This window comes from Solea senegalensis, linkage group LG14, assembly GCF_019176455.1.
Source record: "Solea senegalensis isolate Sse05_10M linkage group LG14, IFAPA_SoseM_1, whole genome shotgun sequence".
Taxonomy (NCBI): Eukaryota; Metazoa; Chordata; class Actinopteri; order Pleuronectiformes; family Soleidae; genus Solea; species Solea senegalensis.
The window spans coordinates 4,237,448-4,265,324 of NC_058034.1; the positions used below are offsets into that span (position 1 = coordinate 4,237,448).

The 27,877-nt window shown below is 45.4% G+C and overlaps 1 protein-coding gene across 1 annotated transcript; it reads right to left on the minus strand.

The window, feature by feature from the left end:
• Nucleotides 1–27,745, minus strand: midn (midnolin). Its single transcript, XM_044043742.1, has 8 exons — nucleotides 27,412–27,745; nucleotides 25,179–25,407; nucleotides 23,524–23,611; nucleotides 23,315–23,377; nucleotides 13,129–13,689; nucleotides 11,237–11,360; nucleotides 10,819–11,142; nucleotides 1–3,847 (listed from the first exon to the last, which is right to left on the minus strand). The coding sequence occupies exons 1-8, from the start codon at nucleotides 27,485–27,487 to the stop codon at nucleotides 3,585–3,587; spliced, it is 1,728 nt and encodes a 575-aa protein (XP_043899677.1). The 5' UTR covers nucleotides 27,488–27,745; the 3' UTR covers nucleotides 1–3,584.
• Nucleotides 27,746–27,877: the final 132 nt, after the last annotated feature.

Below are 27,877 nucleotides of genomic sequence, written 5' to 3' on the forward strand. Positions count from 1 at the left end.
TGATGTACTCATTTTGTTTTTTTATTTATTACCTAAAAAAAGAAAAATGTTCTATCACAAGTCACACTGAAATGTATTGCTTAAGAAAAAAAATATATTCATATATTTTTTCGGTTTTTTTTTCTTCATTTTTTTTGTCATTTTTTTCTCTTTTTTGGAAACACATTCTTGTTTCCATTAAATTCCACCAAAAACAAAGACTTTTTTTTTTTTTTTTCAGACATCAGCTGCTGCTGTGTCCCGACAACCGTCTCCCCTGTTTAAAAAAAAAAATGCACAAAGAAATACATAATTCACAGTTACCATTTTGGTTTCATAAATTAATACAGTCACACATGTGCTACACCGGTCTAGAGCTAGAACATTGTAAATTGTATTCTTGAATCCTGTTATTTTCAATAGTTGGCTACAAGAAATAACAGGCAACTTAAATGACATGACCAGAATTCCACCAACATACTGTTTTTTTTTAAGTTTTTTTTTTTAAACTCTCTGTAATGCTTATGTCATCTTTTTTGTTTTGTTTCATCTTTTTGAGTTTCACACAGAAGTGAGGCACACACAGAGTATAGTTTATACATATACAAAAAGAAATTAAATAAAATTTGGGTGGGGCAGGGGATATGCCGTCCTTTTATAATGTTGTATCCAAGGAAACAGCAAGTGCATGTAGTCTGGAGTCCTCACAGGACTTTTCTTATTTTGAATTAGGGCTGTTTTTGTTTTTGCCATCTTAGTTACAGATTACAGATGTGTAGATTTTTGCAGCTTGTTGGTGGGAGGACTGAGTTAAGAGGGATGTGAGGTTTGAACGACGGAGACAAACAGGCGAAAACAAAACAAGAGGCGGGACAGAGCAGTATTTGAGGCGAACCAACTTCCTGATTCACCCAAACACGTTTCACCCCGAACGTCTATGACTCTCATGGCTGCGAATACTCAGTTGTGTATCGAACAGTTAAAGACGAACTTAAAATCTGACACCGTCACTGCAAGGGCAACAATTTTAAGGCACAGAAGCCTTGACATAATAGAGACTCCACCAGCTAAAAGCACTAAACAACAGATGCCCAGTGTCCTCAGTGACCAAAAAAAAACAAAAAAACGACTTTGACAATGATAAAAACAGAAAGTAAAAAAAAAAAAAAATCCCGTCCCCATTGTCCCCAAGTGTCTGTGAAAGGTAAGGCCACTTAAAAAAAAGATGAGGCTCACCAAAAAGGTAATCTCTCACTGCAATCGCTGGGAGTGCAATTGTGGTAGGGTGGTCACTCGATCAGACAAACAGACGGATAAAAGAGGCAGATGCCAGACAGATGCTTCTCTTGAGTAGGTTAAATAGACAGTACACTTAATCCGCCGGCCTGTTGGTTCCCTGTGAAAATACATCCACAAGAGCCTTGGTTGGTGTTCAGGCTGCATGGAGCGCAGGTGGTGTTAACAGTTCTTAGGCTGTCTGGGTCCTTGAGAGTCCTTGAGAGGGGGCGGGGTTTAGAGTCAGCGTTAAGGGAGTAAGGACAGAGAGAGAGAGAGAGAGAGAGTCAGTTGCTCTTTGCTCATCCTCGTCTTCATTGTCACACAACAGGAATGTTCAGTGCTGAGCAAACAAAACTGAGCCGAGTCCACACTTAACTTCATCTGTTTTGGTTTTGCGTCGTAATACTTTAGCAGGACACTGTTGTTCTCACATTGAAAGAAGGAAAAACCAAAAAAAAAAAAGTTACAAAAAAACAAAATAAAACCTAACCAACAAAAGCAGCATTGTTTATTTTCTTCACAAATTCATGCATGTTGTTAACCTTCATTCCCACAGCACCAGTTTCTTTTTTTTCTTTTTTAAATCTGCCGTCAGTAGAAAAAAGATCAGTGTAATTTCACACGTCTGCATGCAAAGAAAAAGTCGCGTTTCCCCTCCCGCTTTTATTTACGTTGCTATTTTATTTCATTTGTACTTCTTTTTTCCATTTGAAGTGCCCATGTGTAGCAGCAAAACTGTGAAAGGCCAAACCTGATATGTAAATGGATGTACTGGTGGAGGCACTAGTTCATGACGCTGGGTATGTATCTAAACCTCTTCTCCCTCTTTGCCAATAAAAAAATAGTCATTATTATTGAGATAAATAGACATTAAATTGGCCTGAACTGGAACAATTTGGAACTTTTTATCCTGCTATGATATCGAGTGGTGGCCCAAGCATTCACTGCAGCTAATCTTTGAGAAACTATGGGGTCCACAGAGAGGAGATAATCAATAAAAACAAACAAACATGTGATTTCTAAATAAATGTACACTTAATTCAAACACACACACATGCACACACACACACACACCCTCATAAACCTCTGCCAATTGTCACATTTATGTACACAAACTAATACAAACCCTCGACAAGTCAATTCGGGTCTGTGAGACATGAGGCCGACTGGATAAAAATGGTCTTTCCATATCTTTTTTGTTGTGTCTACACGGCTATAGTTCATGATGAATGGATGTATTTGTTACTAGTCAATGACTTGACTAAAGCCACAGAGGGCTGCTGTTTTTTGAAAACAGCAGATAGGAAGAGAAATAAAAAATAGATTTTTAATGTTCATATACATTTTAAAGATTTTAAAATCCTCTAAAGCACTTTCTGTTAATCTTAATTCACTTTATTTATTCATTAATCGTTCCTATCGATACCCTATGTCACTGAGGTTGATATCAATACTTCCATATTCATTTGTGTCGCTCTCTATCAGGCCCCACCCTCCACCTTGTCCTCGCACACTTTGACCAACCGTTATAAATCAAGAAAAATCAACAACTACTTTCAACTGTTACATGAAAACCTGAATGCTTTGTGAACAATGCTACATATTTTTTTTTTGTTTATAAAATATAATAGTATGTTTCAAAATGAAAAAAGGAAAAGAAACAAACAAAAAAAATAAAAAATAACCACCCCATAACAGGTAAAAACTGGACTCCGGTTGGTGAGTTTGAGATCATTAAGAATGCCCATTGGAATAATCCATAGTTTGGCAGTTCTGCCTTTTTTCAATTAGGAAACATGGAAGCCTCTGGTGCTTCTGTTTTCTGAGTAAGTCCAGTGTGGATCTCTTCATTGCTGTCCAGAGTGCTCCTTAAAAAAAGCAAAACTTTGAAAAAACAAAAATTGAAAATAAACACCACCACCACCACCAAATGAATTCTGCTATGCTCAAGTCTAGGTATGGTCTCTGTGATCATACCCCACCAAAAAATAGTCTTGTACACTGTTAAAGTCCAGTCATTGCCTCTTTAAATCCAAGCATGGCAAGAAGGTAATGTTGCTGTTTTCACAAGGTCAGCTGTGAAGGACAGAGTGGGATTAAAGTCTGCAGGGAGCCTTTCTCTTTTCTTTTTTTTTTTTTTCATGTGACAGATGCCAGTCGCATTGGACAACTTTGATTTCCTCTTTTGCTCGAGACATCTTCACACAGTTCGGCGTCACCTCCCGCTAATCCAGTCCCCTCAGATTAATCGTAAAGCAAATCCCGAGCAATGCTTCGCACCATCTTTGAATCTGGTTTCCGTGCACGAGGGATCGGTTCAGGGCGGTTCAGGCCATGACAAACTCAGACTTCAAATCAGCCTTGACATCGGGTTTCCACACTGAGTCGTCAAAGTCCAGGTCCAGGGAGCCGTCGCTGGACATGCTGCTGTTGCTGTTACTGCGTCCAGCCTTGCGGTTGGGCAGCCACTGGTAAGGAGCACGCTGGTCCCTCCTGGCCTTCCTGCGCAGACGCTTCTGCTGCATCAGCAGCTGCAGGCGTTCCACCTTACAGCGAGTCGCGCGGTTCTCCGTCTGACGCACGCGGTCACCTGGACAAAAAAAAAAAGACAAGGGAGGACGGAGATGGTTCGTTAGGCATTTGTTTGCATGAGCGGGAGTTAACAGAATAACAGGTTTGAGGAGGATGTCAATATGTGTGTGTGTGTGTTTGGCAGGTGGTAGATAAAGGCCCACGGCCTTGATGGTAATGATAAGACAAAGTAGGATCATTCCCTTGGCTCCGACACACAGCATTCACACAATGCTACAGTGGAATCTAGTGCTTAATCTCCCCCGCTGAGCATCATTTGCCCCCTTGGTGCCGTTTCATCCTCTTATCGCTGAGCAGGGAGACCTTCTTTAGCCTGAATCTCCTCGAGAAGCAATAACAACGCCAAAAAATGTACAAACACAGGCCAGAGAAGACGCTCTCAGATTACAGTCTGTGCTATGTGCATGTGTAATTGCAGCTGACATGCCTCAGTGACTGGGTGTGCTACTAAGTGCATTTCTAGCTGTTGATGTGCCTATAGGAGAATGCAGTCTCGAGGGAGAGGCCACTGTGAATCCTCTCCTTCAGTGACCGAGCCGAGCCTAATGCCATTTATGCGTATATTCGGGAGCTTGGAAGGAAGGGAAAGCAACCGCAATCTATTAGCCAGCTCCATTAGTATCTGTCTGGGAATTAAATAATTAAATAATGGGGCTAGAATGTCGATACGCCGAAGCACATCGGCCATCTCTGCCGCCGCTGCACAGCCAAACACACACACACACACACACTAGGATCAGCATTCGTGTACATCATGTATTCATACGGACACACATGAGCCGCGCGTGCACACACACACACACACACACACAACTGCATAATACAAGCAAGCACTCACAGGTGCACGCACGCACACACACACGCACACAGCAGCAGCAGCAACAACCGCAGTAGCTTTTAACGCGAATCGATGGCAAATTAAAAAGACCTATTGATTAAACCTTAGCTCTAGTGCAGCCATCCATCTCAGGGCCCGGGACAACGCTATTGGCTTTCAATAGAAAATGCAAGCGAATGGAAATTGTAAGCGGGCAGAGAGACAGGGAGGGATTGGGTTTTTCTCCTCTTCAGTTTTTTCTTTATTATGGCTGTGGCTTCCTACTCTCAGCTCATTGACCCAACACCCCCACCACCACCACCACCACCATCTTCCCTTCCCCACTTCTTCCACCCCACACACACACACCTCCTCCCTCCTCTAGCTGTTGCCCCATGTCTCCCTAGAGACAGCTAGGTGCGGCAGCATGAAGAAGGGGAAGCGGGATGGGAGTGGATGGGGTGGTAGCATACTGTGGGTGAAGGAATTCCTCCCTCAGGGGTGAGGAAGGGGAGCTGGGGGTGGGGGGTTAAAAAAGGATGGCGGTGGAGGGTAAAGGATCCGCTGTAGGTGGCACTTTTTACGAATCGATCCTGCCCCCTCCCTCCCCATTCCAACTGAATTCCGGACTCTGTGTGGGCTTAGTTTACCTTTTTTCCCCCTCATTTGTTTATCAGATCGAGCGTTGCACCCCCGCTATAAATATTCACCACAGTGCACACTAAAGAAATAAACTGCTGTCGTTTAAATCAACTGTTTTCTGAGTTCAAACAGAAAAGAACATTTTTCATGTTACGCTGCGGGTTTCTCTGTGTCCTGATACAAATGTGTGTGCATCCAGATGTTGTGTGTGTGAGGGCAGCATGTCATCTGAGGAAAGCAGGGGGTAAATCAGAGGGGGGGGGAGGGGGTTCTCCAACATTAGAGCGATTGTTCCACTGCTTCGGCTCCATGTGACAGACACATACAATGCTTTGTTCCCCCTCTGGTCCTCCCTTTTCCCCCCGTTATTCCCCTCCTGCCTTGACTGCTACCCTCGGGGATGTCGAAAAATATGGCCGCGCACAATGAAACGGCACAGAGCCAACTCACAAACGCCCCTATACAGTATGAGTTAGTTCTGGTGCAGTGTGTTCTCGGGGTGTCTCAGTTTCAATTTTCACATTATCTGATCAATGTAGTCCCAAAAGTCATGATCCTGTTTTTCCCACAAAAGATGCTTTTATGAGCATAACAACAACTTACAAGAACAAAAACACACGCGCTTGTACAGCTATTCTTCTTAGGACAATGCATTGACATCTATTCATTTCGACAGCCAAAACAAAGCACTATCCCTGCCCTTAACCCTCACCAGTGAATGCCTCACCCTCGCCTTAACCTAACAACAAGACAAATGTAAACCCTTAACTTAGCCAGTTCTTCAGAAATTAGCTTCTGCCTCATTAGGACCAGGTTTTGGAGGAGTACTGGTCCTGACAGGGTACACACACCCAGACAAATACACACATGCACACACACACACACACCCCATAAAGGGCAGCTTGGTGGTGCTGTAGGAGGTCGTGGCCTTTGGCTTGGCAAAAGCTCTGGGAATGTGCTTGGAGCATAACCAAATGTGTGTGTGTGTGTGTGTGTGTGTGTGTGTGTGTGTGCGGGTGTGTATGTGTGTCCATTCATCAGCGTCACTACCGGAGCCCTGGGCGACTGGGCCGGACACAGCTGGCCGCAGGGATCTCCAGACTATGTTTATGACAGTAGGGCTATTATTAGGGTTGGCTAAGAAGGACAGACTATACACACAGCATGCATACACACATACACACACACACACACAGGCTGGGCCCAGAGCCTGGCTGCAGATAGTTGGGTTTGACGTGAGCACAATAACCTTGGAGGACCCAGAAAAGGGGTGGATGAGAGACATTGGGGATAAATGGGACAAAGAGAGAGAGAGGGGGGGAGAGAGTCTGCCCTGCTTGACTCTTAAAAGACAGATGATTAAGCAACGGCAGATCTTTTCTTAAGAAACGCTCAAGAAAGGTCAAGGGCACAGAGAGGAAGGAAACTATTTTGCCTGCCAGTAACACAGCTCTCAATTCCAGGCAACAAGTGTTTCCGTCTCAAAACTCTACTTCCTGAACACCTTCGACACTGGCCCTGTAACTACACCACCCTCTGTAGAGCAAGCCAGGCAGGGGAGAAAGAAGGGGTGATCTATGAATAATTGATGGGTCAGTCAGGTTTCCTCGCCTTGGAGTCCCGTCCAGCAACACAGCATGGACTGAGATGAGTGGATGGTGTTAGTGAAAAGGGGGAGGGGGCTGCTGTGTGCAGGACGTGGAGGGAGATTAAAGGAGCTTCTCCTTTTATTGATTGTATAAAGATTGGCCTTCATTTGCCGTCGTCTCAGTGCTGTTGTTTGTTTGTTTGCCTTGATAAGTCTTGTGATCTTGCAGAGAGAACATTGTGTTTGCTCAGCATCCAAGGAGGGGAAGGACAGAGACAGTGGGGAGAAAATAAAACCACTCCGCTGCAAAGTCAGCCTTGCTTTCCTTAAGTATTACTGTGTGTTCTTGCTGATGCCTCCGTCTGTGCTCTGGGTCTAAACAAAAAAATATGCGTGGAATGTTAACTACAGTGGTATTCAAACTCAAATCAGTTGTTATATGACCAGAGCAGCCTAAAGGGATCAAGAGATCAAAAAAGCTTTTTCTAACATCTAAATATCTTTTTAAGATGATGAATGAAAACACTGATTTATTGGCTCAGCCTCACTTTATACAACTGCAACAGTAACCAAGTCGGCCAATAACATAATAAAATTGTATTCATGATGTAACGACTAAACATCAGGCTTGAGATTATGTTTTAAACGGACTTGTTCAGGGCTTAAGTGGACGGAGCCATTTCGGTCCAAAAACAGACTAAGTACTCCATATCCACTTGACCAACTGAAGACAAGGGTTTGGGAACTGGTCAGTGTCTCATGGGAAAGTTGGCCTAAAAAAACATGCTCTCCTGTCCTACCAATAAAAGACAACTTATCAAACGTGCAGTGAGGCAACCAATCAAATCAGAGCTAATATGAGCATTTGACAGCACAGTGAAAGGGCATCAACTGCCCGGCAGGAACACAAGCTCTTCAATGACTTTTTGACTTAATTTGCATTCTCTCTCTCTCACACTTTACCTCTCTCTCTCTCTCTCTCTCTCTCTTCCCTTGTTGATAATGAAAGGGCACCTTATGTGCTTTGTTGGCTCAGCGAGATAGCGGAGCCCTGAGCTGAGTCGCTAGGGCATGTTAAATTACAGCTGCACATGTGTTACTCCAAACGTCAGTGAGCGACGTCAGAGGAATACAGCCTATAATACAGCAGATAATGTACGTTTTCTCAGTCATGCGGGTCAAGGCTTTAATACAGGACTCAGTGAGGTTGTGTACATAGGATCTCTGGCGCTCTCTCTCTCTCTCTCCCCATCTCCCTTGCCCTCCCTCATTGCTCCTTTAGCTTGCCCAGTCCCAGCCACCACAAAGCTAACGTGACCTGACAAATCGAAAGGGGACAAGGGTGGATGGGGGGGGTTTGAAGGGATGCGGAAGGGACACAAGAGAGGAAGGGGGTGCTGGAGGAGCTTTCAGAGCTAACTTTGCCCCTCTCTGTTTGCCTCTGTTGAACTAAGGCAGCTGCAATGGGAGTGGAACTAAAAGGCAGCCCTATAATCCCATTGCCCTCCCCTCATCTGCCCCATAATGGCTCAGCCTGGTGCCCTGTATGCAGCCCCTGGCCCTGGCCCCTGCACAATAGGTTTGGATGGTCAGGGGGCTAGAGGGCTGGAGGAAGGAGGTGTCCATCCAACTCAGTAAAGGAATTTAGCTAACAATCAGCCTGCCAAGCCATCCTGTTCAAACCCAACATGAGATCCTGGGTTGACAAATCCCCACACTCAGCAATACTATGCAGCAATGCCATGAAACCAAGCTAGTCACCCAAGCCTTTAACCAGGCATTTATGGAAAGTGAGATTGTGTGTGTGTGTGTGTTCAAGCTTTTTATTTACGCTTGTCTTCTCCCTCTCACACATGAACTTGCAGTGGAAAGGGTAAACGCTCTCAGGAGACAGCCAAGCTATGTGACATTTTCAAGAGGCTGTCTCAACCTGAGTTTCACTTCACACACACAAACACACTCAGATGGGAAGCTCGGGTTATTCCTGTAGCTGAATGAAGGCAGGTTTCTGTGAAGCAGAGTTAAGCCGCTGTGTTAAGTCCAGTAAGTCTTCCATCAGGTGTCGGCAGATAAGAATGCCTTAGTCACCGGCTTCCGTAGGCTAGCATGTGGAACAGGAGACAGAAAGGCACGCGGTTTGTGTCCCCAAAAACTAAAATCCAAGTTCTTTGTCTCAGTGAGCTGAACTGTGCCTGGTTGGACAGGTTAACCATTCACATCACTTTCTGGAAATGACATTGTGAGGAGGAAGTTGGATAGAAGTTGATAGGAAAAAAGCCTAGTCTTTCACCCTTTCTTTTTCTTCTGTGATTAATCAGTCAGAAGTAAGTAGACAGATGGACAGGATATTACACTGATATGATGAATGGAGGTTTAGTATTGTGATTTCTGCAGCCTTCCTCTTCCGCGTCCTCCTCCTCTTACTGCCCTCGACTTACTTCACAAAGCAAATTCTTTTCAGAGCTGCATTTCGAAATAAATCTATCTACTTAAAGGCCAAATGAACACAGACAATGTATTAATGCACAACGCAGACATGGAGGCGGAAGAGAGAGAGAGAAAGAAGGAGAGAGATGGATTTTACAGACAAAGCTGTTTTTGGACAGCAAATGGGGGAAACAGTGTGGGCTGCTCAGTGTAGACGAAGAGAGATGACAAGCACGGGAGACGTGGGGAACGGGAGTTGTGAGTAGGTGGGGGCAGCAAAGGAAAGGTCTTCCCTGAGTTAGGAAAATAAGTCTATGTTATTCCAACTGTTCATTGAACACTTGTAAAGGCGCCCGGAGTGATGCAGAGGAATACAGGACATTCCTGGGCGATCAGTATTCAGTCGCTACAGCTTAAATACGCCATTGTGCTCGCAACCCAAGGTCATAAAGAGCAAGTAAGACAAGAGAGATGCATGCTCTTGTTTTTTTTAAACAAAAGAAAACATGAAACATTCATCACTGGATTCCCGAACCCTCCCAGTCCGACTACACAACACAAGCTAACAACAGCTCACCAAAGACCGGCTCAATTTCCTCAGCAGGAGATAAGGAGACAACAGAGGACAATGCTGTTTCTCTCTGCAGTCATTCTAACCTTTACAACATTGACTGAATGTTATCAGGACTGGACATCTGTCGAACACTCAACATCCTGTGTCTCTGCAAGGAAAAGGAGTTTTTAAAACACCCAAACCCAGTCCCTAAATGGTATCTGAACTCCAGCCCTAGGGCACTAGTATGGCAGGGTTTGTCCAGTCCCAATGTGGCCCAGCCCATACACGCCCCAGCTGCAACCCTTCCTTAAGAGGTAGGTTAAACCACCAGAAGCCTAATCTAATCTAAACATGGCCCAGCCCAGGCTTGAAGGGGTAAACCTATCTCCTTGGTGCACAAAAACAAAAGCCAATTCCACTGCCTGACAAGTGCAGCTTGACTGAACAGGTCTAAAGAGGCTTGTGTTGCATTACTAAGACAACCCCCCCACCCTACATCGCTTCCTCTTCTCTTCTGCTTCAAAACCCAAGAGAGCCATATCCGTATGACTGTTTTTGTGCTTTAAACTGACTTTTATAATCTTATATTATAAGCTTTGTCAGAATCTGTTTGATGAGAATAAGTGCTTCAACAAAACAGTAAGTACAATCATCCCAGTAGAACTACTTGTTAACCACAATGTGCTATGAGAAAAGAAAGAAAGATAAAGATGAGAATAAACTATTGTAGCCTGCAATGGAGGAGAAGGGCTGAGTAAAACAGAAGGCTCTAGACTGCAGTCTTTGCACACACTCCTCCAAAGCCGTGGCAACTGCTGAACATCTGCTTCACAAGGTTTACAAGGGACTCACAATGACTTGTGTGTGTGCTTATTATGAGTGTCTTTGTGTTCAGACATGCTAGAGTCAGCAGCAGGAGCGCGTGGTAGAGTCTCTTACCGGGAGATTTGCACATACGGATCTGGCTCTGGCACTGCACCAGGGGATGAAGAGCCGGCGGAGGGCTGCTAGGGCTGCCGGGAGGCACAGAGGTAGCTTTGGCAGAGAGGCCTGTCACACCAGTGACTGGGGGTGAAGGAGGCGGGGAGGGGGACGGGGAAGTTGGGGAACCGCACTGGGTCTGGTACCGAAGTTGGGTGAGGGATGGGGGCATGCCTTGGTAGTGGCGTGTGGCGCTCAGGAGGTCGTTGAGGATCTGCAGGATGGTATTAATATCTCGCCTTGGACGCCCACTGCTGTCCTGGCAGTTAGGGTGCAAAGTGCCTGGGAGAAGGGGGTTGAGAATAGACTTTCAGGTGGATCCAATTATGTGAATGGTTATTGCAATAAATCTTAATGGCAGCTCAGGGTCCCTTACCTGAAAAGGTCCCTGAAAAGACTCCGGGAGCATGGTTGACAAAGCTCTCAATGATGGCACCAGGTTTACGGGAGCGTGACAAGGGACTGGCGCCACTGTTGGGGCTGTTGGAGCTGCAGTTAGCCTGAAGGGGGAAAAGACACACAATGAGATTTGTAAGCAGAACAACACATTAGGGCTGCTATGAATAGTCAACATAATCAACGGCATGCAGTGCTGGCAAAAGTCTCAGTGAACTGCCAGCTTTGTTGTTTTCATGTCTGATGTCTATTCTGTGATCATTGGCATTTGGATTGAAAGATATGAGTGAAAGTTAGTCTAATATATACTAACAAATTGTCAATGAGTTTAACTCCGACAACATGTGCATGTAATGATCAAACGTGTCTTGAATAAAGCTTGTGTAGCACATCTTTTTCACAGCAGATATTTCTCATCACGACAAACACAGATTTAAACTAAATTACTACAGTTCCTCTCCAGTTACAAGAAAGCAAGTAATTGAGAACTGATTATACTATATGGTAATAAAACAGCATCGCTAAGAAAAGCATTCTAAAAGACTTTTGCGTAGTATAGTGGATTATAAAACATTAACATGTTGTATTATTGACGATATAAAACGCGTACATTTTCACTGGTAACTGTCGAGCTGGCGCAGCTGAATGCTTGTGTTCATACTAGCCTTTTTCTGAATACTACATCTCCAAATCGTAACAAGCCAAACTAAGATAATGCAGATGCTATATTAGCTTAGCTCATTGTCCAGGCATTTCTACAGTGCAGAACACTTGAGCAACAAACCTCATTTCCTGTAATTCCTCAGCCAACTAATCTGTCTCCTTATGTGGGACAGGGTTGGTCCACCTAACAGTCAGTTACAGTTAGTCTGAAGGTTGGAGTATGTCAGTATTAATCAGTCATAGCCTGTGACAAACTTCCACCCTCAGCAGTTAACAATTCATAATAAAAACTTTTTTTGTCTAGATAATGGTAAAAATAAGTAGTAATTTGCTTAATTGAAAAAGTTGTCATGAGATTAGTCAAATAATCAAAAAGAGCAGTTTTTTTGATCACTTAAAACTTGGGACCTCAATCTCTATGTGGAAAAATATTCACAACTCAGTCTGTGTCAACATCTACATGACATTCATACTATACATAGCTTGTGAGCTGTCACATGTTGAAATCGTGCAGCTTTGTCCTAAGGGTACCTCTGCGAGTTCTGTAAGTGACCTTTACCTTGGGGTGTTGTAACTACTATTTCCACTATGTAAGTAACCTATGCAGTAAAGGCGGCTGTTCTTAGAAACCGCAAGGGGAAAGGAAACTCGAGCTTTCTGCCAGCTGATGGCCCAGAGCACCCTGGATATCCTGTTACCTCAAACCTGAGTCCCAACCAAACTTGACAACCCCACTACTGCACCTTATCTCAACTAGGATTACTCAACTGATATCTGAAAGTGAAACTGAAACCCATACAACAGCCTCTGTGTTATCATGCATGTGAAAGCCTCATGGGGAACTGCCATTTCTTTTTTCTCACTACTAAACTGGCCTGTCTGTGTGTTGCGTTTGTGAACCATCTCTCCCACATCGTCCACTGACATCTGGTTCTTATTCTCTTACCATTGGCTGGAACTTGGGGAGGTGGACAACGTATAAACAACAAATTTGGTTGATGGAGTTGAATGTGTTTGTGCACGTGTGTACAGCTGTTTTTTTTTCCTCACGTATCTACTCTGCATGCATAAACTCATCCCCTGCATTTTTCAGTCATGAGAGGGCTCGGGTGGCATCTTACAATGACAGTTACTTCAATTAAATTCAGCTGGGACACAAACGTATACAATGTTACACATTATTTGAATAACAGTATCTTTGAGGCTTACCTCGGGGCAGACGACTGGGGCTACAGGGCTGGCCTGGCCAATGTCGTGGCTGGGTTGGCCTGAGGAGGGCTGGTGGTAGTGGTGATGATGATGATGGTGATGAGCTGGAGTGCGGTAAAGACTTCCAGGGATGTGCGACGGGCGAGGGGAGTGGGGTGGAGGTGGAGGAGTAGGGGGGCTACAATGAGCAGAGGGGGCCGACTGGTGGTACATAGGTGGGAGTGGCTGGTGGTGTGTGGAGGGCAGGGGGAAGGAATGGGAGCCTTGGGAAGACGGGGAGGGAGGGACTGGGTGAGGCTGGGACAAGTGGGGGCTGGGGTGACTGTGAGGATGATGGGGGTGGTGGTGGTGGGAGTGTGGGTGTGGGTGGGGAACACGGGGTTGCCCTGTAGGCTGTCCCACTGCAGTCTCTGCTGTGTTGCCACGGGTAATGAGGTGTCTGTGCTGTAGCTGGGGACCACCGGACTGCTGCGCCGCCAACTGCAACTGGACGAACATCATGTGATCACCCACACGCAGAGCCAGGGTGAGGGGGGAGCGGCCAGACAGGAAGTCACTGACCTGCACAGAGAAAAAAAGAAAACTTGAGTGAATAAGCAAAATGACAATCACTAAAATATGCAGAACACTATGAAAGAACTACAACACAAACTACAAAACCACCTCATTCACACTGACCCTTTTGTAAATGAGTAGTCGTGGAAGGCCCTTAAGATCCATTCACACAAAAATGCAATCAATCACTACTCTGTAACATTGGCTTATTTAGATCTGCTGGGGAGCACAGGGTGAAGAGACCTTTTGGAAAACACAAATAGAGCCCAATCTCTCTCTTCCCACTACCCCCTCAGTCTGTTCTTAGTCAGCAGTGTCATTTAGAGACAAAAGCCACCCTTCTCTCTGGCCCAGGGCCTGAAAAAATCAGTCCCACGTCCAGGAAATACTCCCCGTCGGCCTCTCAAACACAGAATGGCCAATTGTCCGGTGTCTGCAGCGGAACTGGAAGGGCTGCCCATTTTTGGAGCTCTGGCAATGGGTGACAAGAGCCGAGTGTGGAGGCCTCCACTGATCCACCCATGGCCCGGATGGGCACACACAAATACACACACAGGACAGCAAAGTTGTCACAAATTGGCTCGGGGATTCACAAGCAACAAAAGTTCTCTTGTCCCCCATCCTACAAGCCTGTGGCCCCCTAGCTGTGTATCACCACTCACTGCACAAGCCTATGCATGTGTGTATTTTTATGTGAGAGTCGTCGGAGGGTCAGCAAGCTTCTTTGGGCCATGAAGACTCAGCAGGAATGACACGTCAGGTTGTCCACAAATAGAAGCAAATAGACACAAACAGCACTGGCAAATACAAAGTGACGCCTCTGTCCAAAAAGGTTTCTACAACCCTTACTGCCTGTGTGCTTCCAGTCCCCGGAGAGGAGGGGGAGGAATGGGGTGACAGGAAGAAAGAAGTGGTAGCAAAGGCTACATTAAGAAGATAGAGCAACAGGAGGATGGGAGATGAAGAGAAAGACTAATGACAAGGAAGAGAAAACAAGTAATAAAACATACATCGAGAGACAGCAAATGAGAGCACAGGCCTTACTCCCTGTAGACCCTGCAGCCTTTGGAGTGTGCTTCTGAAACGTTGGCCTGTAGTTAACCCTATGAACCACCAGGCTCTGCCCTCCATCACTTCTCTCCCTTTCTGCTTATTTATTTCTCTATCGACCGCTGCCTCTCTGTTGCCAGGGTGACCTTTGCACATTGGTATTGACATGGTGTGGAAAAGAGGATGGAGAGAGAAGAGAGGCAGGTGAGTGGGGGGGATTATCTGATGGCTGGCTTTCAACACGTAAATAATCAACAGCTAAGGCAGCAGAAAAAGAAAAATCTGCATACAGGCAGCTGCAGGATAAACAGAAACTCAGCCTTTTCAGAGTGTAAACTCAGTCACTAATGGCTTGTTGATACAGTCCACACCCGCCATGATTACCCCATCATGGTAAGACAATAAACTCAGCAGGCCCGAGGCAGGGTGTGATGCAAGGGTGGGGAAAGGGGCAGGGTTTTTACATGCAATCGCTCTGGGAAAATGTATGTACAAAAGGTCACCTAACACAAGATATGTGTGTGTGTTTCTGTTTGAGGCCTTAGGGGAAAGCAGAATCCACCCATGGTGGGTGTGTGAAAGATAAGAGAAAAGTAGGGGGGAGGAGACGCTGACTATGCTCGTGAATGACAGCTGTCAAGAGAATGAGTCAACAGTTGGCTAACCCAAAACAGAAACACACAAATGGATTCAAGCAACAGTCGGTGGCCCTGAGGGGGACCGCCAGCCCCGTGTTTAGTCAAAGGGAGGGAGGAGGTTTGGGGGAGAAAACAGCCAAAAGAAGAGAGTACGTGTTTGTCTATGGTACAGCTCAAACACCTCGATCCTGCTTTCACATTTGATTTTATCGCTTAACAAATTGCAACTGCAGCTAAACAAAACAAGCTGCTCTGCCATACAGCTGGGGGGAGGGGGGGGGGCGCGGTCATGGACTCGTGTTTTGTTCATAGATGAGATGACAAGAGCGCCGGAAGATCTGTTTACGTCAATCTTCTTGAAAGGTATTATCCAAAATGTCACTTAATGCCAGGTCTGGTTAGGACCTTTGCTTTAGCACTGTGATTTTCTATGTGTGTGTGTGTGTGCAAGCAATGGGAGAGAAAGTGAGAAAAAAGGGCTGACAGTGAGTGACAGCAGGAGAAACAGAGGAGGCTTGATTATCTTTATAATGACTGGTGTGGATTATTCAAAACCACCAAGATGAAATGCATGTACTCCTACTGAGCTTCCAACACCACAAGGCAGGCTTCAAATTAGACTGCATGAGAGGCAGGCTCTCTCCCGCACACTCTTCTCTTCTCTTCTCTTCTCCCCTTCCTCGGGTCAATCTTTGTCACTCCTCATTTCTGCATCTTTGCTGTTGACTCATAAAGTCAACTGAGCGGTTGCTCACACAGGCACAGCATACTCTCACGTACACGAGAGCTAAAACGCATGGAGAACTCCTCTATAATATATGCATGTGACTCATACAGGGTCTCCACACACACACACACACCATGCACCACAACGTCATCTTTAGGCAAGAATTTAAAAAGGCCCACAAACCCACATAAACATAGACGTCTAATTTCCAAGGGGAAATGATAGAGGACATCTCAACTACTATAATCTGATTGGTCACTTTCCTTTCCTTCTGAAGAGAAACAAAAGCAAGAAAGTAAACCTTCACAATTACACTCCTCCATCGTTTTCGGCGGACATGCTATTTTCCCGAGGCTCGGAGAAAAGCAAGGCAAACAGCTTGTGAAGCTGGGAGCCGGGGGCTGTGGAGTGGAACACCTGAAATAGGGCCTGTTTCCTGAGGGAGGGGAGGAGGCGGGGTGATACAGCTCGACCCGCCTGCTTGCCAGAGGCGAGATAGGTGAGAGTGATCAGGTAACAACAAGCCGCTTCCAGACGGACAGAGACCGTGCGAGAAACAAGGGGAGTGAGTGTGTGCATGTGTGTGTTTGGGGTGGGATGGGGGAGGGTGGTGGTGGTTATCTAGTGCTGGAGAGCTGGCGAGCAAACGATTCCCAGAGGTCTCCGCTAGCAGCTCAGCTCCAGTCCAAACATGTCTGTCTGCTCTCAGGAGCACAGCCAAGAAAGCCAATGTGGCTGGCTACCACTGACGTCAGGACAAACACCAGATAGAGCCTTCTGGAACATCACAGGCAAACAAAAGATAGCTTCTAGGCTTGTCTTTAAGTCCTCCTCTTCCTCCACTGTTTCGACTGTGTACCTAACAGGGCACTCGACAAATTCCAATCCTATACAAATGCAACTTATGGTCTGTTGTGCGTTTTCTATGCGGGAAGACAAGGGGAGGGGAAGGGCCCCACTGTTGTTGTGTTTGGGCAGACGGAGAGAAACCAGCCCTTCATTGTTCTTTTTTTGATGCAGCAGCGATGGTATGCAAAGAGAGGGGCAGCTCATGCCTGAAGAACAAGGTGTGTGTTTGCTGGAAACAGCATACAGTACGCATATAGGTGATTGTGCTCAACAGAAACTGCACGAGCGCGGTGGCATAACAGGGTCTATTCGTGGAGATAAAGGTGCTGATGATTAACCGCATTCACCGCTCAACAACTGACCCCACAGCTGATTGCATCAGCCATTTTGTTTTGCCTGATTGGGTCCAGGAGGTTGGTATTTTAATAAGCAGCAGCAGGAGGAGGCTTCAGTTGCCATGTATTGATGAAGGCAGAATATGATACGGAGGAGTTGAAAAAATGAAGAAAAGGGGAGGGATGGCATGAGAAAGAGGGGGCAAGGATGGCGAGGGGGATGGGTGATGAGGATGCGGGCAATGGGGGTAGGGTGTCAGAGTGGTGGTACTGATGGTGGGTGATGAAATATTCAGTGAGAGTGTGCCTCTGGCTCCTTCCTACTTTTTTTTTTCCTTTCGACATCTCGAGCTGACAGTTTTATTTATTGGGGTCCCTGTGGTTCAAGGAACTCATTTGCAGTCGTTCTTCCTTTGCACACTAAGCAAACTAAAGGAGGGCGATAAGGAGTGGGGAAAGAAGAGAGAGGCTGAGGGACGGGGAGGGAAAGATAGAGGCTGCACTGAGCTGACATTCATGAACAACTGAGCAGCTTTATGCTGAAGAAGGGAGGCTAGAGGACTGGAGGGCAGGACAGGAGGGTGGAGAGAGAGGAGGAAGACATTTTCTTAGCCATAGTTTGGTTCCAATGTAGCTCACCTGTCAAACGGCGAAATGTACGGTTCAAAAAGCTGCTTATTAACCTGCTTGTTGACCTAGATGTTTTGATCGCACCAGGACACTATTGATAGTCTCTGTGCAAACACACAGCGGCTAAAGATGCAATAACACACACTCAAAAAAAAAAAAAAAATCAATGACTTGCATCATGCTCCAAATCCTACAAGCAGCCAGGGGGCTCTTCAAAGGCCCCATTAGAAAGATAGGTGTCTGCAATAGTGCCTGATAAGAAACAGAGGGGACTGAGAGGAGCAGACCAGCTGGCCATCACTACATTTGATCAGTCAAGTAAAAAGAGAGCTCAGAATGGCAAAGTTCAGGACGATCAGGTTCCTGTGAAAACCAACCCTCACACTGGTAAGCTACGTCAAGCCGATTCACATGCACATACAAGCCTATTATCCTTCGCCCACCCCTTATACATTAGATCGAACTCAGCAAAGTAATCCACTGTAACTCGCCTGCATTCTGCTCCGCTGAATGCTGATTAATATCTATATTTGACGCGGACCGCCATGTGAGTACTTCTAAACATCTGCAGCAGCAAAAGAAAACAGAGGGCCGGGTCATACTTTCTGCATTCCATGTCCGTGCAGAGTGGCTTCACTGTTCCACATGCGAGCACATGCCATATATATACCAAAGAGAAGGGTCCACATCAGTACAGCATTCCACGCCTGTGTACTCAATCTCACATTCCATTCCAGGAAATGTGATCCATCATCTGAAGCTCACCCTTTTTTTGAATGCCCTTGTATTCTCTGAGCACTGAGTTGGACATGTGAAGGCACCTCGTCGTATAATCAAAAGCAAGCGTTCATGGACACCATCTTCTTCACTGTCTCATGTTATGCTGCATGAAGCACGTGCAGTCGGCATGTGTTTTTGTACGACCTGGGTATTCTAACCGTATCTCTCTGTTTCAACAGTAAATGGCATATGGCTAATTGACTTCAATTAGACTTGGTGGTGGCTATCAAGACGTGATATTCCTGGTCTCCATCCTCCCACACAGTCACCCCCCCTAGTCACGATGCCTGGTTCTTGAATCACAAAAGCTCAGTGTCACGAGGGGATGGAAGACAATGACGGTCACGACTCAGACGTGGAGAAGTAAGACTAGCCTGGCCACTGGATGAGCGTCACACAAGAGACACGAGACATTAGAAATGGATGTTGGCACAGGCGCACACATGCAAACAGATGCAAATACACAATAGGACAATAAAATCCCCTGCAAAATGCATCTCTCCCTTAATTGCCCCACAACACATCTTGAATCCCTCCATACATCCCAGCATCTCCATCCTACAATGCACCAAAGCATCACAAAGGGGATTACACAGGTGCAAAATACTGCATGATCAGCTCATTAATGCAATTTCATTTTCAAGGCCAGGATTTTACACTGCACAGGCTGAATCAGCCCCTTTTAAGGGCATTCTTAATTGGGGGAGTTCATTGTTGTTCTACTGTCTTACTAGCAATGGAGGTGGCCAGAGAGCTGGATCCATGTCTGTGGAGCCATCAAAGCAGGACAGACGCGAATGCACGCTGGTGTTACACGTCACACCTCAAATCACGCGCTGAAGTGACAATGAGTCGACTTGTTGAATCGGTGTAAACGAGCTATATGCAGCAATATAGCGAGCAGTATGGGGCATCGTCTTCACAGCGACAGACGAGTACTGCCTTTTGTCTTTTATGCCACACACATTCGTTAAAATGAATTCCTGTAGTTTTATTCTTAAATAACAAATGAATGAGCACCGAACACTCCAAAGAACAAGGACAGGTCGACGCTGTGTGAGTGACAAATTTGGATTTTTTTGAGCATCGAGACAAGTAGCTGTACGGATGCGGCACTGGAGCAGAACAATGTTTTTGTGGAGAGCAAACACTCTTGTCTCTCATTGTGAGTTGCCCATGCTACGTACTCATCTTCCACATTTCCTCCAACGTACAGAACACACACACATAGAATGACCTGACACAGAATGACTTGTGCAAACTAAGCTCTCCCATTCTTTTTTCGCACCACCTGTCTGGCCCACTGTTGCACCCCCCCCCGAGGGAGGTATCGCAGAGGAAATGAGGTGATGGTGACCCAGAGGTGACTCCCTTCATATTGTTAAGATTCTTCTACTTTGCATCCGTCTGCTTCTAGACACAATGACAAAACTGCCACATCCAGGCCTGTTGTTCCTGGAGGAGGAGGAGGGGATGAGGACGGGAGGTGCTTGTCTGAAGGAGCGAGAAAAGTAGAGCAGATATGTGGCAGCATTTTCCACTGGGACGTCTGGAATGGCAACACACATCCTCCTCCCAAAGCAATCTGTGTTAGCGTTCAAGGCAAAATGTTATCAATCTGCAGCCCACCGAGCCTCGCTCCAGCTGGGCAGCGCATTGATTTAAAAACCCGTGCGCATCGCCGTAGCTGGACTCAGTTGAACAAAGCTGACGACTACGGACGTATGGCAGATGAAAGGGGATTGTGGGGGAGAGCAAAACTTAAAGAGTGACCCTCAATCATTGTTGTGTGTTTGAGGGGTTTGTCAGCTGGGCAGGTTTGCTTTAAGACAGGAACAAAGAGGTGGCTGCATGGGGGAAGGGCAATGGGGGGATGGTAAGGGTGATGCCTGCCTGCCTGGTTGGCTTTTATTCTAACATCAATGTGCATCAATGAGCAAATAGTCCCTGTGTGCTGAGAGGGACATATAATCCTTCTCTTTCTGTCAAATGCCAAGATCAATATATGACGGGCTGATGTCGGCGTCTACATATGGCCAGAAACTGTGAACATTGCTTTCATTTGCCTTTCACTGTCTGTCCTGTAAGTATGCATTCATTTTACTACTAGGATCAGACATTTTCTCATTCTCTAAGCGGCATCAGAAATCCTCTTAAATATATCCTTTCAATGCTGTTGGCTGTGTGTGTGCCCGTGCATGATTGCATAAGTAAGCTGTACACACAACCTCTATTTAGCAGACAGAACGAGAGGAGAGCGGTACAGGGAACTATATTCTGATGGGCCGTCAGGAGGCAGTGGCTTAATACGGCTTAGATGTCATGCAAAAAGTCGAGCGAGATTCCAGGGTGAGGAATTACGGCAGCCAGGATTGTCCTCGCTAAAGAAGTCAGCCATACCGGTGACATGGAGGCAGCTTGCTGGACTTGCAAACCACAGCATATTTAAATTATAGGGCCCCGTGAGAGCAGAAACGGGGCGAAGAGGGAAGAAGATGGCGCAAAGGAAAAGAAATACCACTTCGATAATTGCTGGGGTTCAATTTCCCAAAAGACATTTTCTACCCAACGTGTTCTGCTGAAGTTGTCATGTTCTGCCTGACTGGTTGCTGCTAGCTGAAGCTGCTGATAAGAGTTCTGATAAGAGAGAAGACATAAGGTGTCCCACTTGGTCGTCCATGAAGAAACTACACACTTCATGGGAAACCACTAGTTCTGGAAATGAGACCTAAATATAAGGTGAGGTGATGAATTATAAAAGCTCCAGGTGTTCACTTTGTCTAAGGCTTTAACAACTAACAACCCGCCCACATCTCATCTTTGCTATTTTAGGGTGGATATCAGTTTTCATGTCAGACACTTTTAAGAGCTAAGTGCATTGATTGATTTTTGATAGCCCCAGCATTGGTGGAAGAGAGGAAATGAGGAAAAGCTTTTTTTTTTTTCTTCTAATCATACTCGGATCTGTAATCTCGACGCAATTTATATCTTTCTCTTTCACTCGGTAAATTATTAAAAGGAATCAATTTCCCGCGATGAAAACACACCAAAGTACGCCTTTAAAAATGGTTTTGCTCGGTACGCTGTACGTCATTGTGTCTGCCGACACAACAGAAATGTGCTTCGCCGTAACACAGGGCGCGCAGCTTATGAGAAAAACACAAGCACATGAGTCATAATGAACCTGAGAGAGGAATAGGGTTACAGTATGTGACAAGAGTGAGAACTCTTCTCGTCTGGGTCAGCAGTTGAAAATGCCAGTCACTCACGCTTGGCCGGCATAGACTTCCTTACAGCCCACTCTCACATGCAAACATCCAGTGACCAGACGCTCACGCATCCACCTACGCACGCAGTCATCTGCTGTCGGTGCTACAAGAAGCACGCTGAGTTCACACACACACACACACACACACACACGGCCAGGATTTCCACCCATAAAAGTATCAGCAGGGAGTGAAGGCAACACCGCAACTCCACTCTATCTCACTTCCTCCGATAATAAAACTGCGCAAAATGTAAAATGTCCTTTCCCAGGCCCAAAAAAAAATCATCTAGTAACCGCAGCCGTCCAATTTCTTCATTTCGTACCGTTCTGACATCACAGCAGTGCATCATCGATGCAGTTACGTACACCGCAGTGTTACCAAACACTACACAGGGAAGTTGATCTCAGTCAGCCAGCTGTGCAGTGTTGTTTCATACGTCACGCCGTTGCCTGTGTGCATTCAGCCTTATCTCGTTCTCATCCGGCGCTCGCTCACTCTGCGGCCAAAAACATTAGGCCTTTTTTTTTTTTTTTGTGCTTTACTCTCGTTATTGATCACTTTGGTGAGTCATACCACGCTGACTCAAACACGTAACGTATTGCATTGGGTCCTCAGTGATGTTTCACTGCACATGTATATATCTCACGGTGTAGGCCTGACTGTGTACTGCATGCAATGCAAGGCTTCCAGGAACCCTATGCTAATAGAGAGTTAAAAAAAAAAAAAAAAGAGGCTGTAATCTGATGATCCAACACTGTTTATGAGTTAGTGAGGCCACACACGCTCTAGTCTCCAAGCAGCCACTGCACACTTCCTGGAAACACTGCCTGTCCATGTGTGCACATTGGAGAATGAAATACAGAGGTCTGGAGATAGATTACAAATAAATATCTAAACAGCAGTGTGGAAGTGGGTGTTATGTGCTCATCCTCTCAGCATCTCACAAATACGCCCCAGTGTTCACCCCGAGTTTCCTGCAGTGCACGCACAAACACTTGTGCACACACACTATCACAGATGTTACTAGGATACCGGAGGGTGTTGCTGCTTATTATATCCTAACAGCTCACATTGGATGTCGAGCTTGGCTTGGCTTGTTTAAGAGGCTGAGATTAAACAAGCAAAGAGGCTTGTGCAGCCTGCTCATCTCCTATCTGTGAGTCTCTGTCAGGGCTGTGGCTGCTGCTGCTGCTGCTGCTGCTGCTGCTGCTGCTGCTCTGTACTTGACCAAAGCTAAAAACCTCCCATATTCCTTATGCAAAGACACAGAGTGCAGCCATGGTATGAATCAAACTTTGCTTTATACACCATCTTACGTCAGGGAACAGAGAACACAAAGAAACTGTTTCTTACCTGAGTTTCTGTCAAGCTCTCCAAGGCTTGCATTACTGACTGTTCTGGTCTTGATGCTTGAGACTGCACAGAAAGAAAGAAAGAAAGAAAGAAAAGAATTTTAAGCAATCACTAATGACTGATGTCAAAAAAGGTGTATTAGAAATGCAAAGTGCATTTGTTCTTAATATTTGGACTGAAATCAAATAAGTCAGACAGGGCTTACTTACCATTAATCCTGCTTCAACTGTTGGTACAAGTGTTAACTTGCTCCCATCAGAGATGCCTAGATCCTGGAGTTTGCCTGAACTTAGTCGCCTGCAGGGTTGGAGAGACCAAGATAATTAGACTGCGATGACAATACCTTCTCTCTTTAGACACACAAACACCCTTCAGCCAGAAGCGGGGAGCAGACAGACTTCAAATCTACTTTCGAAAAAAGAGCCGTGGGTGAAAGGCGCCATGAAAGAGAAGTATTGATTTGGCTGTCATATTTCAATTTCGAGTATAGTGGAGCTTGACAATTGCTCGCAGTGGATATTTGGCACTGCTGCCACTTGCCTAAGTGGAGGTGAGTATTTTCTTTTGGCATTTTGTTGAAATGGGGAGCGTAAAGCTGCACAATGAAATCAAAATACTGTCCTTTTCCATAATTATGGGGGAAAAACCTGCCGCGCTGAATGATCACTGACATTGCAAATGTATAGTTCTTGCTTGTTTCTGCAAGTTATGTTTTGTGCAGAGCACCAGATCTGTTCAAGGATATTAAAAAAAAAGCCTTTTGCTGTCAGGTCACGATGCACTTAAGCCTCTCAGGTCCAGATATACGGACTTGCTTTTTTTTTTTTTTTACCTCCTATAGCTTGTGTAGGATGTTTAGGAAAGCCTGCTATACACCCATGACCCAAATCTGAACAAAGGCCTTCAGCACTGACATGCTGTAGGTCTTAAGGTTTGAGGAGCATGAGGGGATTAAAAGGGGGTTTTCAGGTTTTAAAAGAATGATGTGAGTTATTGGGTGATTACAGTGGGTGGGAGGAGAAGGAGGGGCTGAAAACAATGCTGACAGTTTGCATAGATTGAACCACCCCCTTAACGTTTTGCATAACACCACCTGCACTATTGTTAGCTCATTTAACCTGAGCCTGATTCATTTGGGAAACACTGCATACAATAGGTTTTGGTTCGTTTTTAATAATAAAGGGTTTCTTTTTCTGCACTACACCCTCGCGACGTGCTCTCGCCGGCCGATACGCTCACACCCAGAAACCCACTGAGACCATTAAAGGTTACTCTGCTACCAAAGGTAGAAGCTACAGACATGTAATTACACACTTACGGCTAAATCCATCCACAACGCGGACCCAGCTCCTGTGATGCGGTCACATATCAAACGTGAACCGTGTGTATGTGTGTGTGTGTGTGTGTGTGTGTGTGGGGAAGCAAGTCTGTGTGACTTTGCCCATCAATGTTTAACACACAGGAGCTGCACAAGCATTAGCAATTCAGTCACGCTTCTGTATTTCTAATGAAGGAGGTATGAATCAATGGACGTCTACAGATCGCCTTGTTGTCAATACTGTTCCAGTGACTGGTGTGTGTGTGTCCCATATATGCAATTCCAATACAGTCAGTGGTTTTTCCTTGAATGTTTGGTTGACTGAAGCAGCCAAGGTTGAGTGTGAAGCCCCAGAGAGCTTCAGACATGAATACATTAATACAAAAACATGGTATGTACATTAATACACATTTAAACTTGTAGGACTGAATAGTTTTGCAGAACCTTTTTGGGACAATGGTGAGTTTTATATGATTGTTGTCATTTACAGAAAGTCTGCATTTTAAAAAAAAACAAAAAAACACATCTCCATTGAGCTTTACTCACGTTTCTTTGTGCAGCAGAGCGAGTCTCTCTTTTGGTACTTTGAGTCTTTGCGACAGCCTCCTCTTCAGTCCCTCCACGGTCTCCTCTTGGGGCAGCGAGAGCTCGAAGCGTGTGCCGGTGGTGGAGTGTATGTACAGATTCATGGAGGGTTCCGCCGGGACGGCCTCGCAGGACGAAGCCCCGCGACTGGTGCAGCTCCGGGCGCTGGGATGCTGGTCCATCCGATAACCTGTGGTCAGAGAAGGGGGGGGACACGAGACGACCAGAGCCGGGGTTGAAGACTGCGAGATGGGAATATGATGGTGGAGCAAGATCCCGTCGCTTCGGCTACCGTCCTTTATTTTGGTTTTTAATCAAAGGCAGCATTCAGACAGCTTTTTTGCCTTTTTTCTCGCGCTCTGTCTATTGATCTTGGTGCCTTTTTTCTTTCTGTCTTTCTCTCCAAGAGTCACAATAAAACCCGGTCCTTCTCCTCTCCGGTCGATACCATGAGAAAATCCCCACAGGAATGTAAACTACATAAAAACTCGCTTCTTCTTCTTCTCTCTCTCTCTCTCTCTCTCTCTGTTCTCTTTGTTGCCCTTTTTTTCTGCGCACAGCAAAATAAACTCCTCCTGAATGCTACATGAGATGTGCAAATGCCAAGAACAGCGGAGCACTTCTTCTTCGTACTGTCAGCTAAAGGCGTGTAGCTTTAAAACAAAAAGAAGAAAAAAAACAACACGAGTTCCTCTTTAAAACCCTTCAGAGAGGAGCTGCAACAGCCTCACGCGCGCACGCACGCACACACACACACACACACACACACAGAGAGAGAGGCTCCGCGCTGCGCACTCATACCCACAGCAGCTCCGGCGGAATATCGACAATGAACATTTGTTACAAAGTATTCCACCATCGACGAAAGACGCCTACAGGAGCCGAGGAGGCTCAGCCAATCACAGGAGAGCTCCTTCAGGACGCCGCTGCTCTTAGCCAATGGGAGGCTCTGCTCCACACCCACGTGGAGAACAGGCGAGTTAAAGCCATTCATAATAAATTACAGCATAGAGCAAATATATATATATATATATATATATAATGTGTGTGTGTGTGTTCTTACCACAGCAAAGCGATTCCTGCACTTTATAATAATCTCTGATCAGTGTAAACAACGAGCTATTTACACGTGTTATTACTAATGTTTATTGTTATTATCTCGTGTTCTCGCACAAAGACATGAAAGATATCTGTACTCGAGGGTCATAAGGAACCAGCTGACCATAGATGAGCGATTTAAAGGGGTCAAGTTCCTTTCATGTTCCTGTTGCTGAGGGTAAACATGAAAACCGACAGTTACACGGCAGCAGTGTGTGGCTGCAGCTGTTTTAAAGGCCTCGGGTTGGCATAGAAGGAGCAGTCGTTGTACTCTGCACTCACTGGCAAAACAATCCTGGAAGTATTCTCCTCAGGAGGAAATATACAGGATACTTTAAGAATGTGTTATTTCAGGGGTTATGTGTTATTTTCCTTCATGTAAGAGACTGTAACCTCTATTTAATGTTTCCAGTAAAAAAAAAAGAAGAAAAAAGGCCGTGAATAAAATCCTCAACCAAACAACCCTGAGAGAAAGAGGGACACTGTTCAGACTCGTTTTCCTACACAAGCAGGCTCTTCAACACTAAAACCAAGATACTCTGTCGCCACCCAGTGGCCAACGGGGGAACTGCCACAATCAAAACCCTGTAAATTAGCTCTTAACTTTGTGGAAGTTACATTATTTTTTTTTTACCTCAGACCGTAAAGTGAGCTTTGTATATCCGTGGGGACACACACGGATTCTCGCGTTCAGTCTTCGAACGATATAATATTCACTGAGAATATATAATATTCACTCCGTGTTTTGTTATTGTGCTTCTGAAGCAGACAACGACACAAACAACAGCTCCACGTAACTTACGATAACACCTGTCGGTCCACTATCTTAAAATCTCCTCATTATGTCATATTTAAAAATTCACGTGAGAGCGGTTATCGATCCAGTTAATCGATTTCCTCAAAACAACAATGAGCTGCCTCAGAAAAAAAAATACATATATACATATATATGTATTTTATATATATAAAAATATATATAATATACATATATTATATATATTTATATATATATACATATATTATATATATATATGTGTATATATATATATATATATATATATATATATATATATATATATATACAAAGTGAACTCACCAATTATTGTGGCGAGAACTGTGAAGCTTCGCACAGGAGTGTGTTGTGTTCCAGTCTGTTCCCCCAGCTTTGGCATGTACAGTAAAACACGACTCTCAGATGAAGTAAATCCACCGGAATATCCACTGTTGTCTTTTAATCTAGACTTTATTCTCTGGCAGGTCCGTGCGTGTCCAGCGCGCGACGTGACGCTGACCAATAAGAAAGGAGCCGCCGCTGCCGCCGCTGCTGCTGCCGCTGCTTCTGCGTCCAGAGACGCTGTCTGTCCTCTGCAGAGTGTTGTTGACACACCGGTGACTTTCGGTTAAATGAACACTGCGCCGGGAAGGTGAGCCGCGTCTTTAACTGGCTCCTCTGAGCAGATTCATGGGTGGGGAGTAAGCGAGTGCTCGTGTTATGTCAGCATGAGATTTATTAAGGTGGCCCCGCTTCTGCTGCCTTCACTGGCCGCTGTGGACGCCGGGAA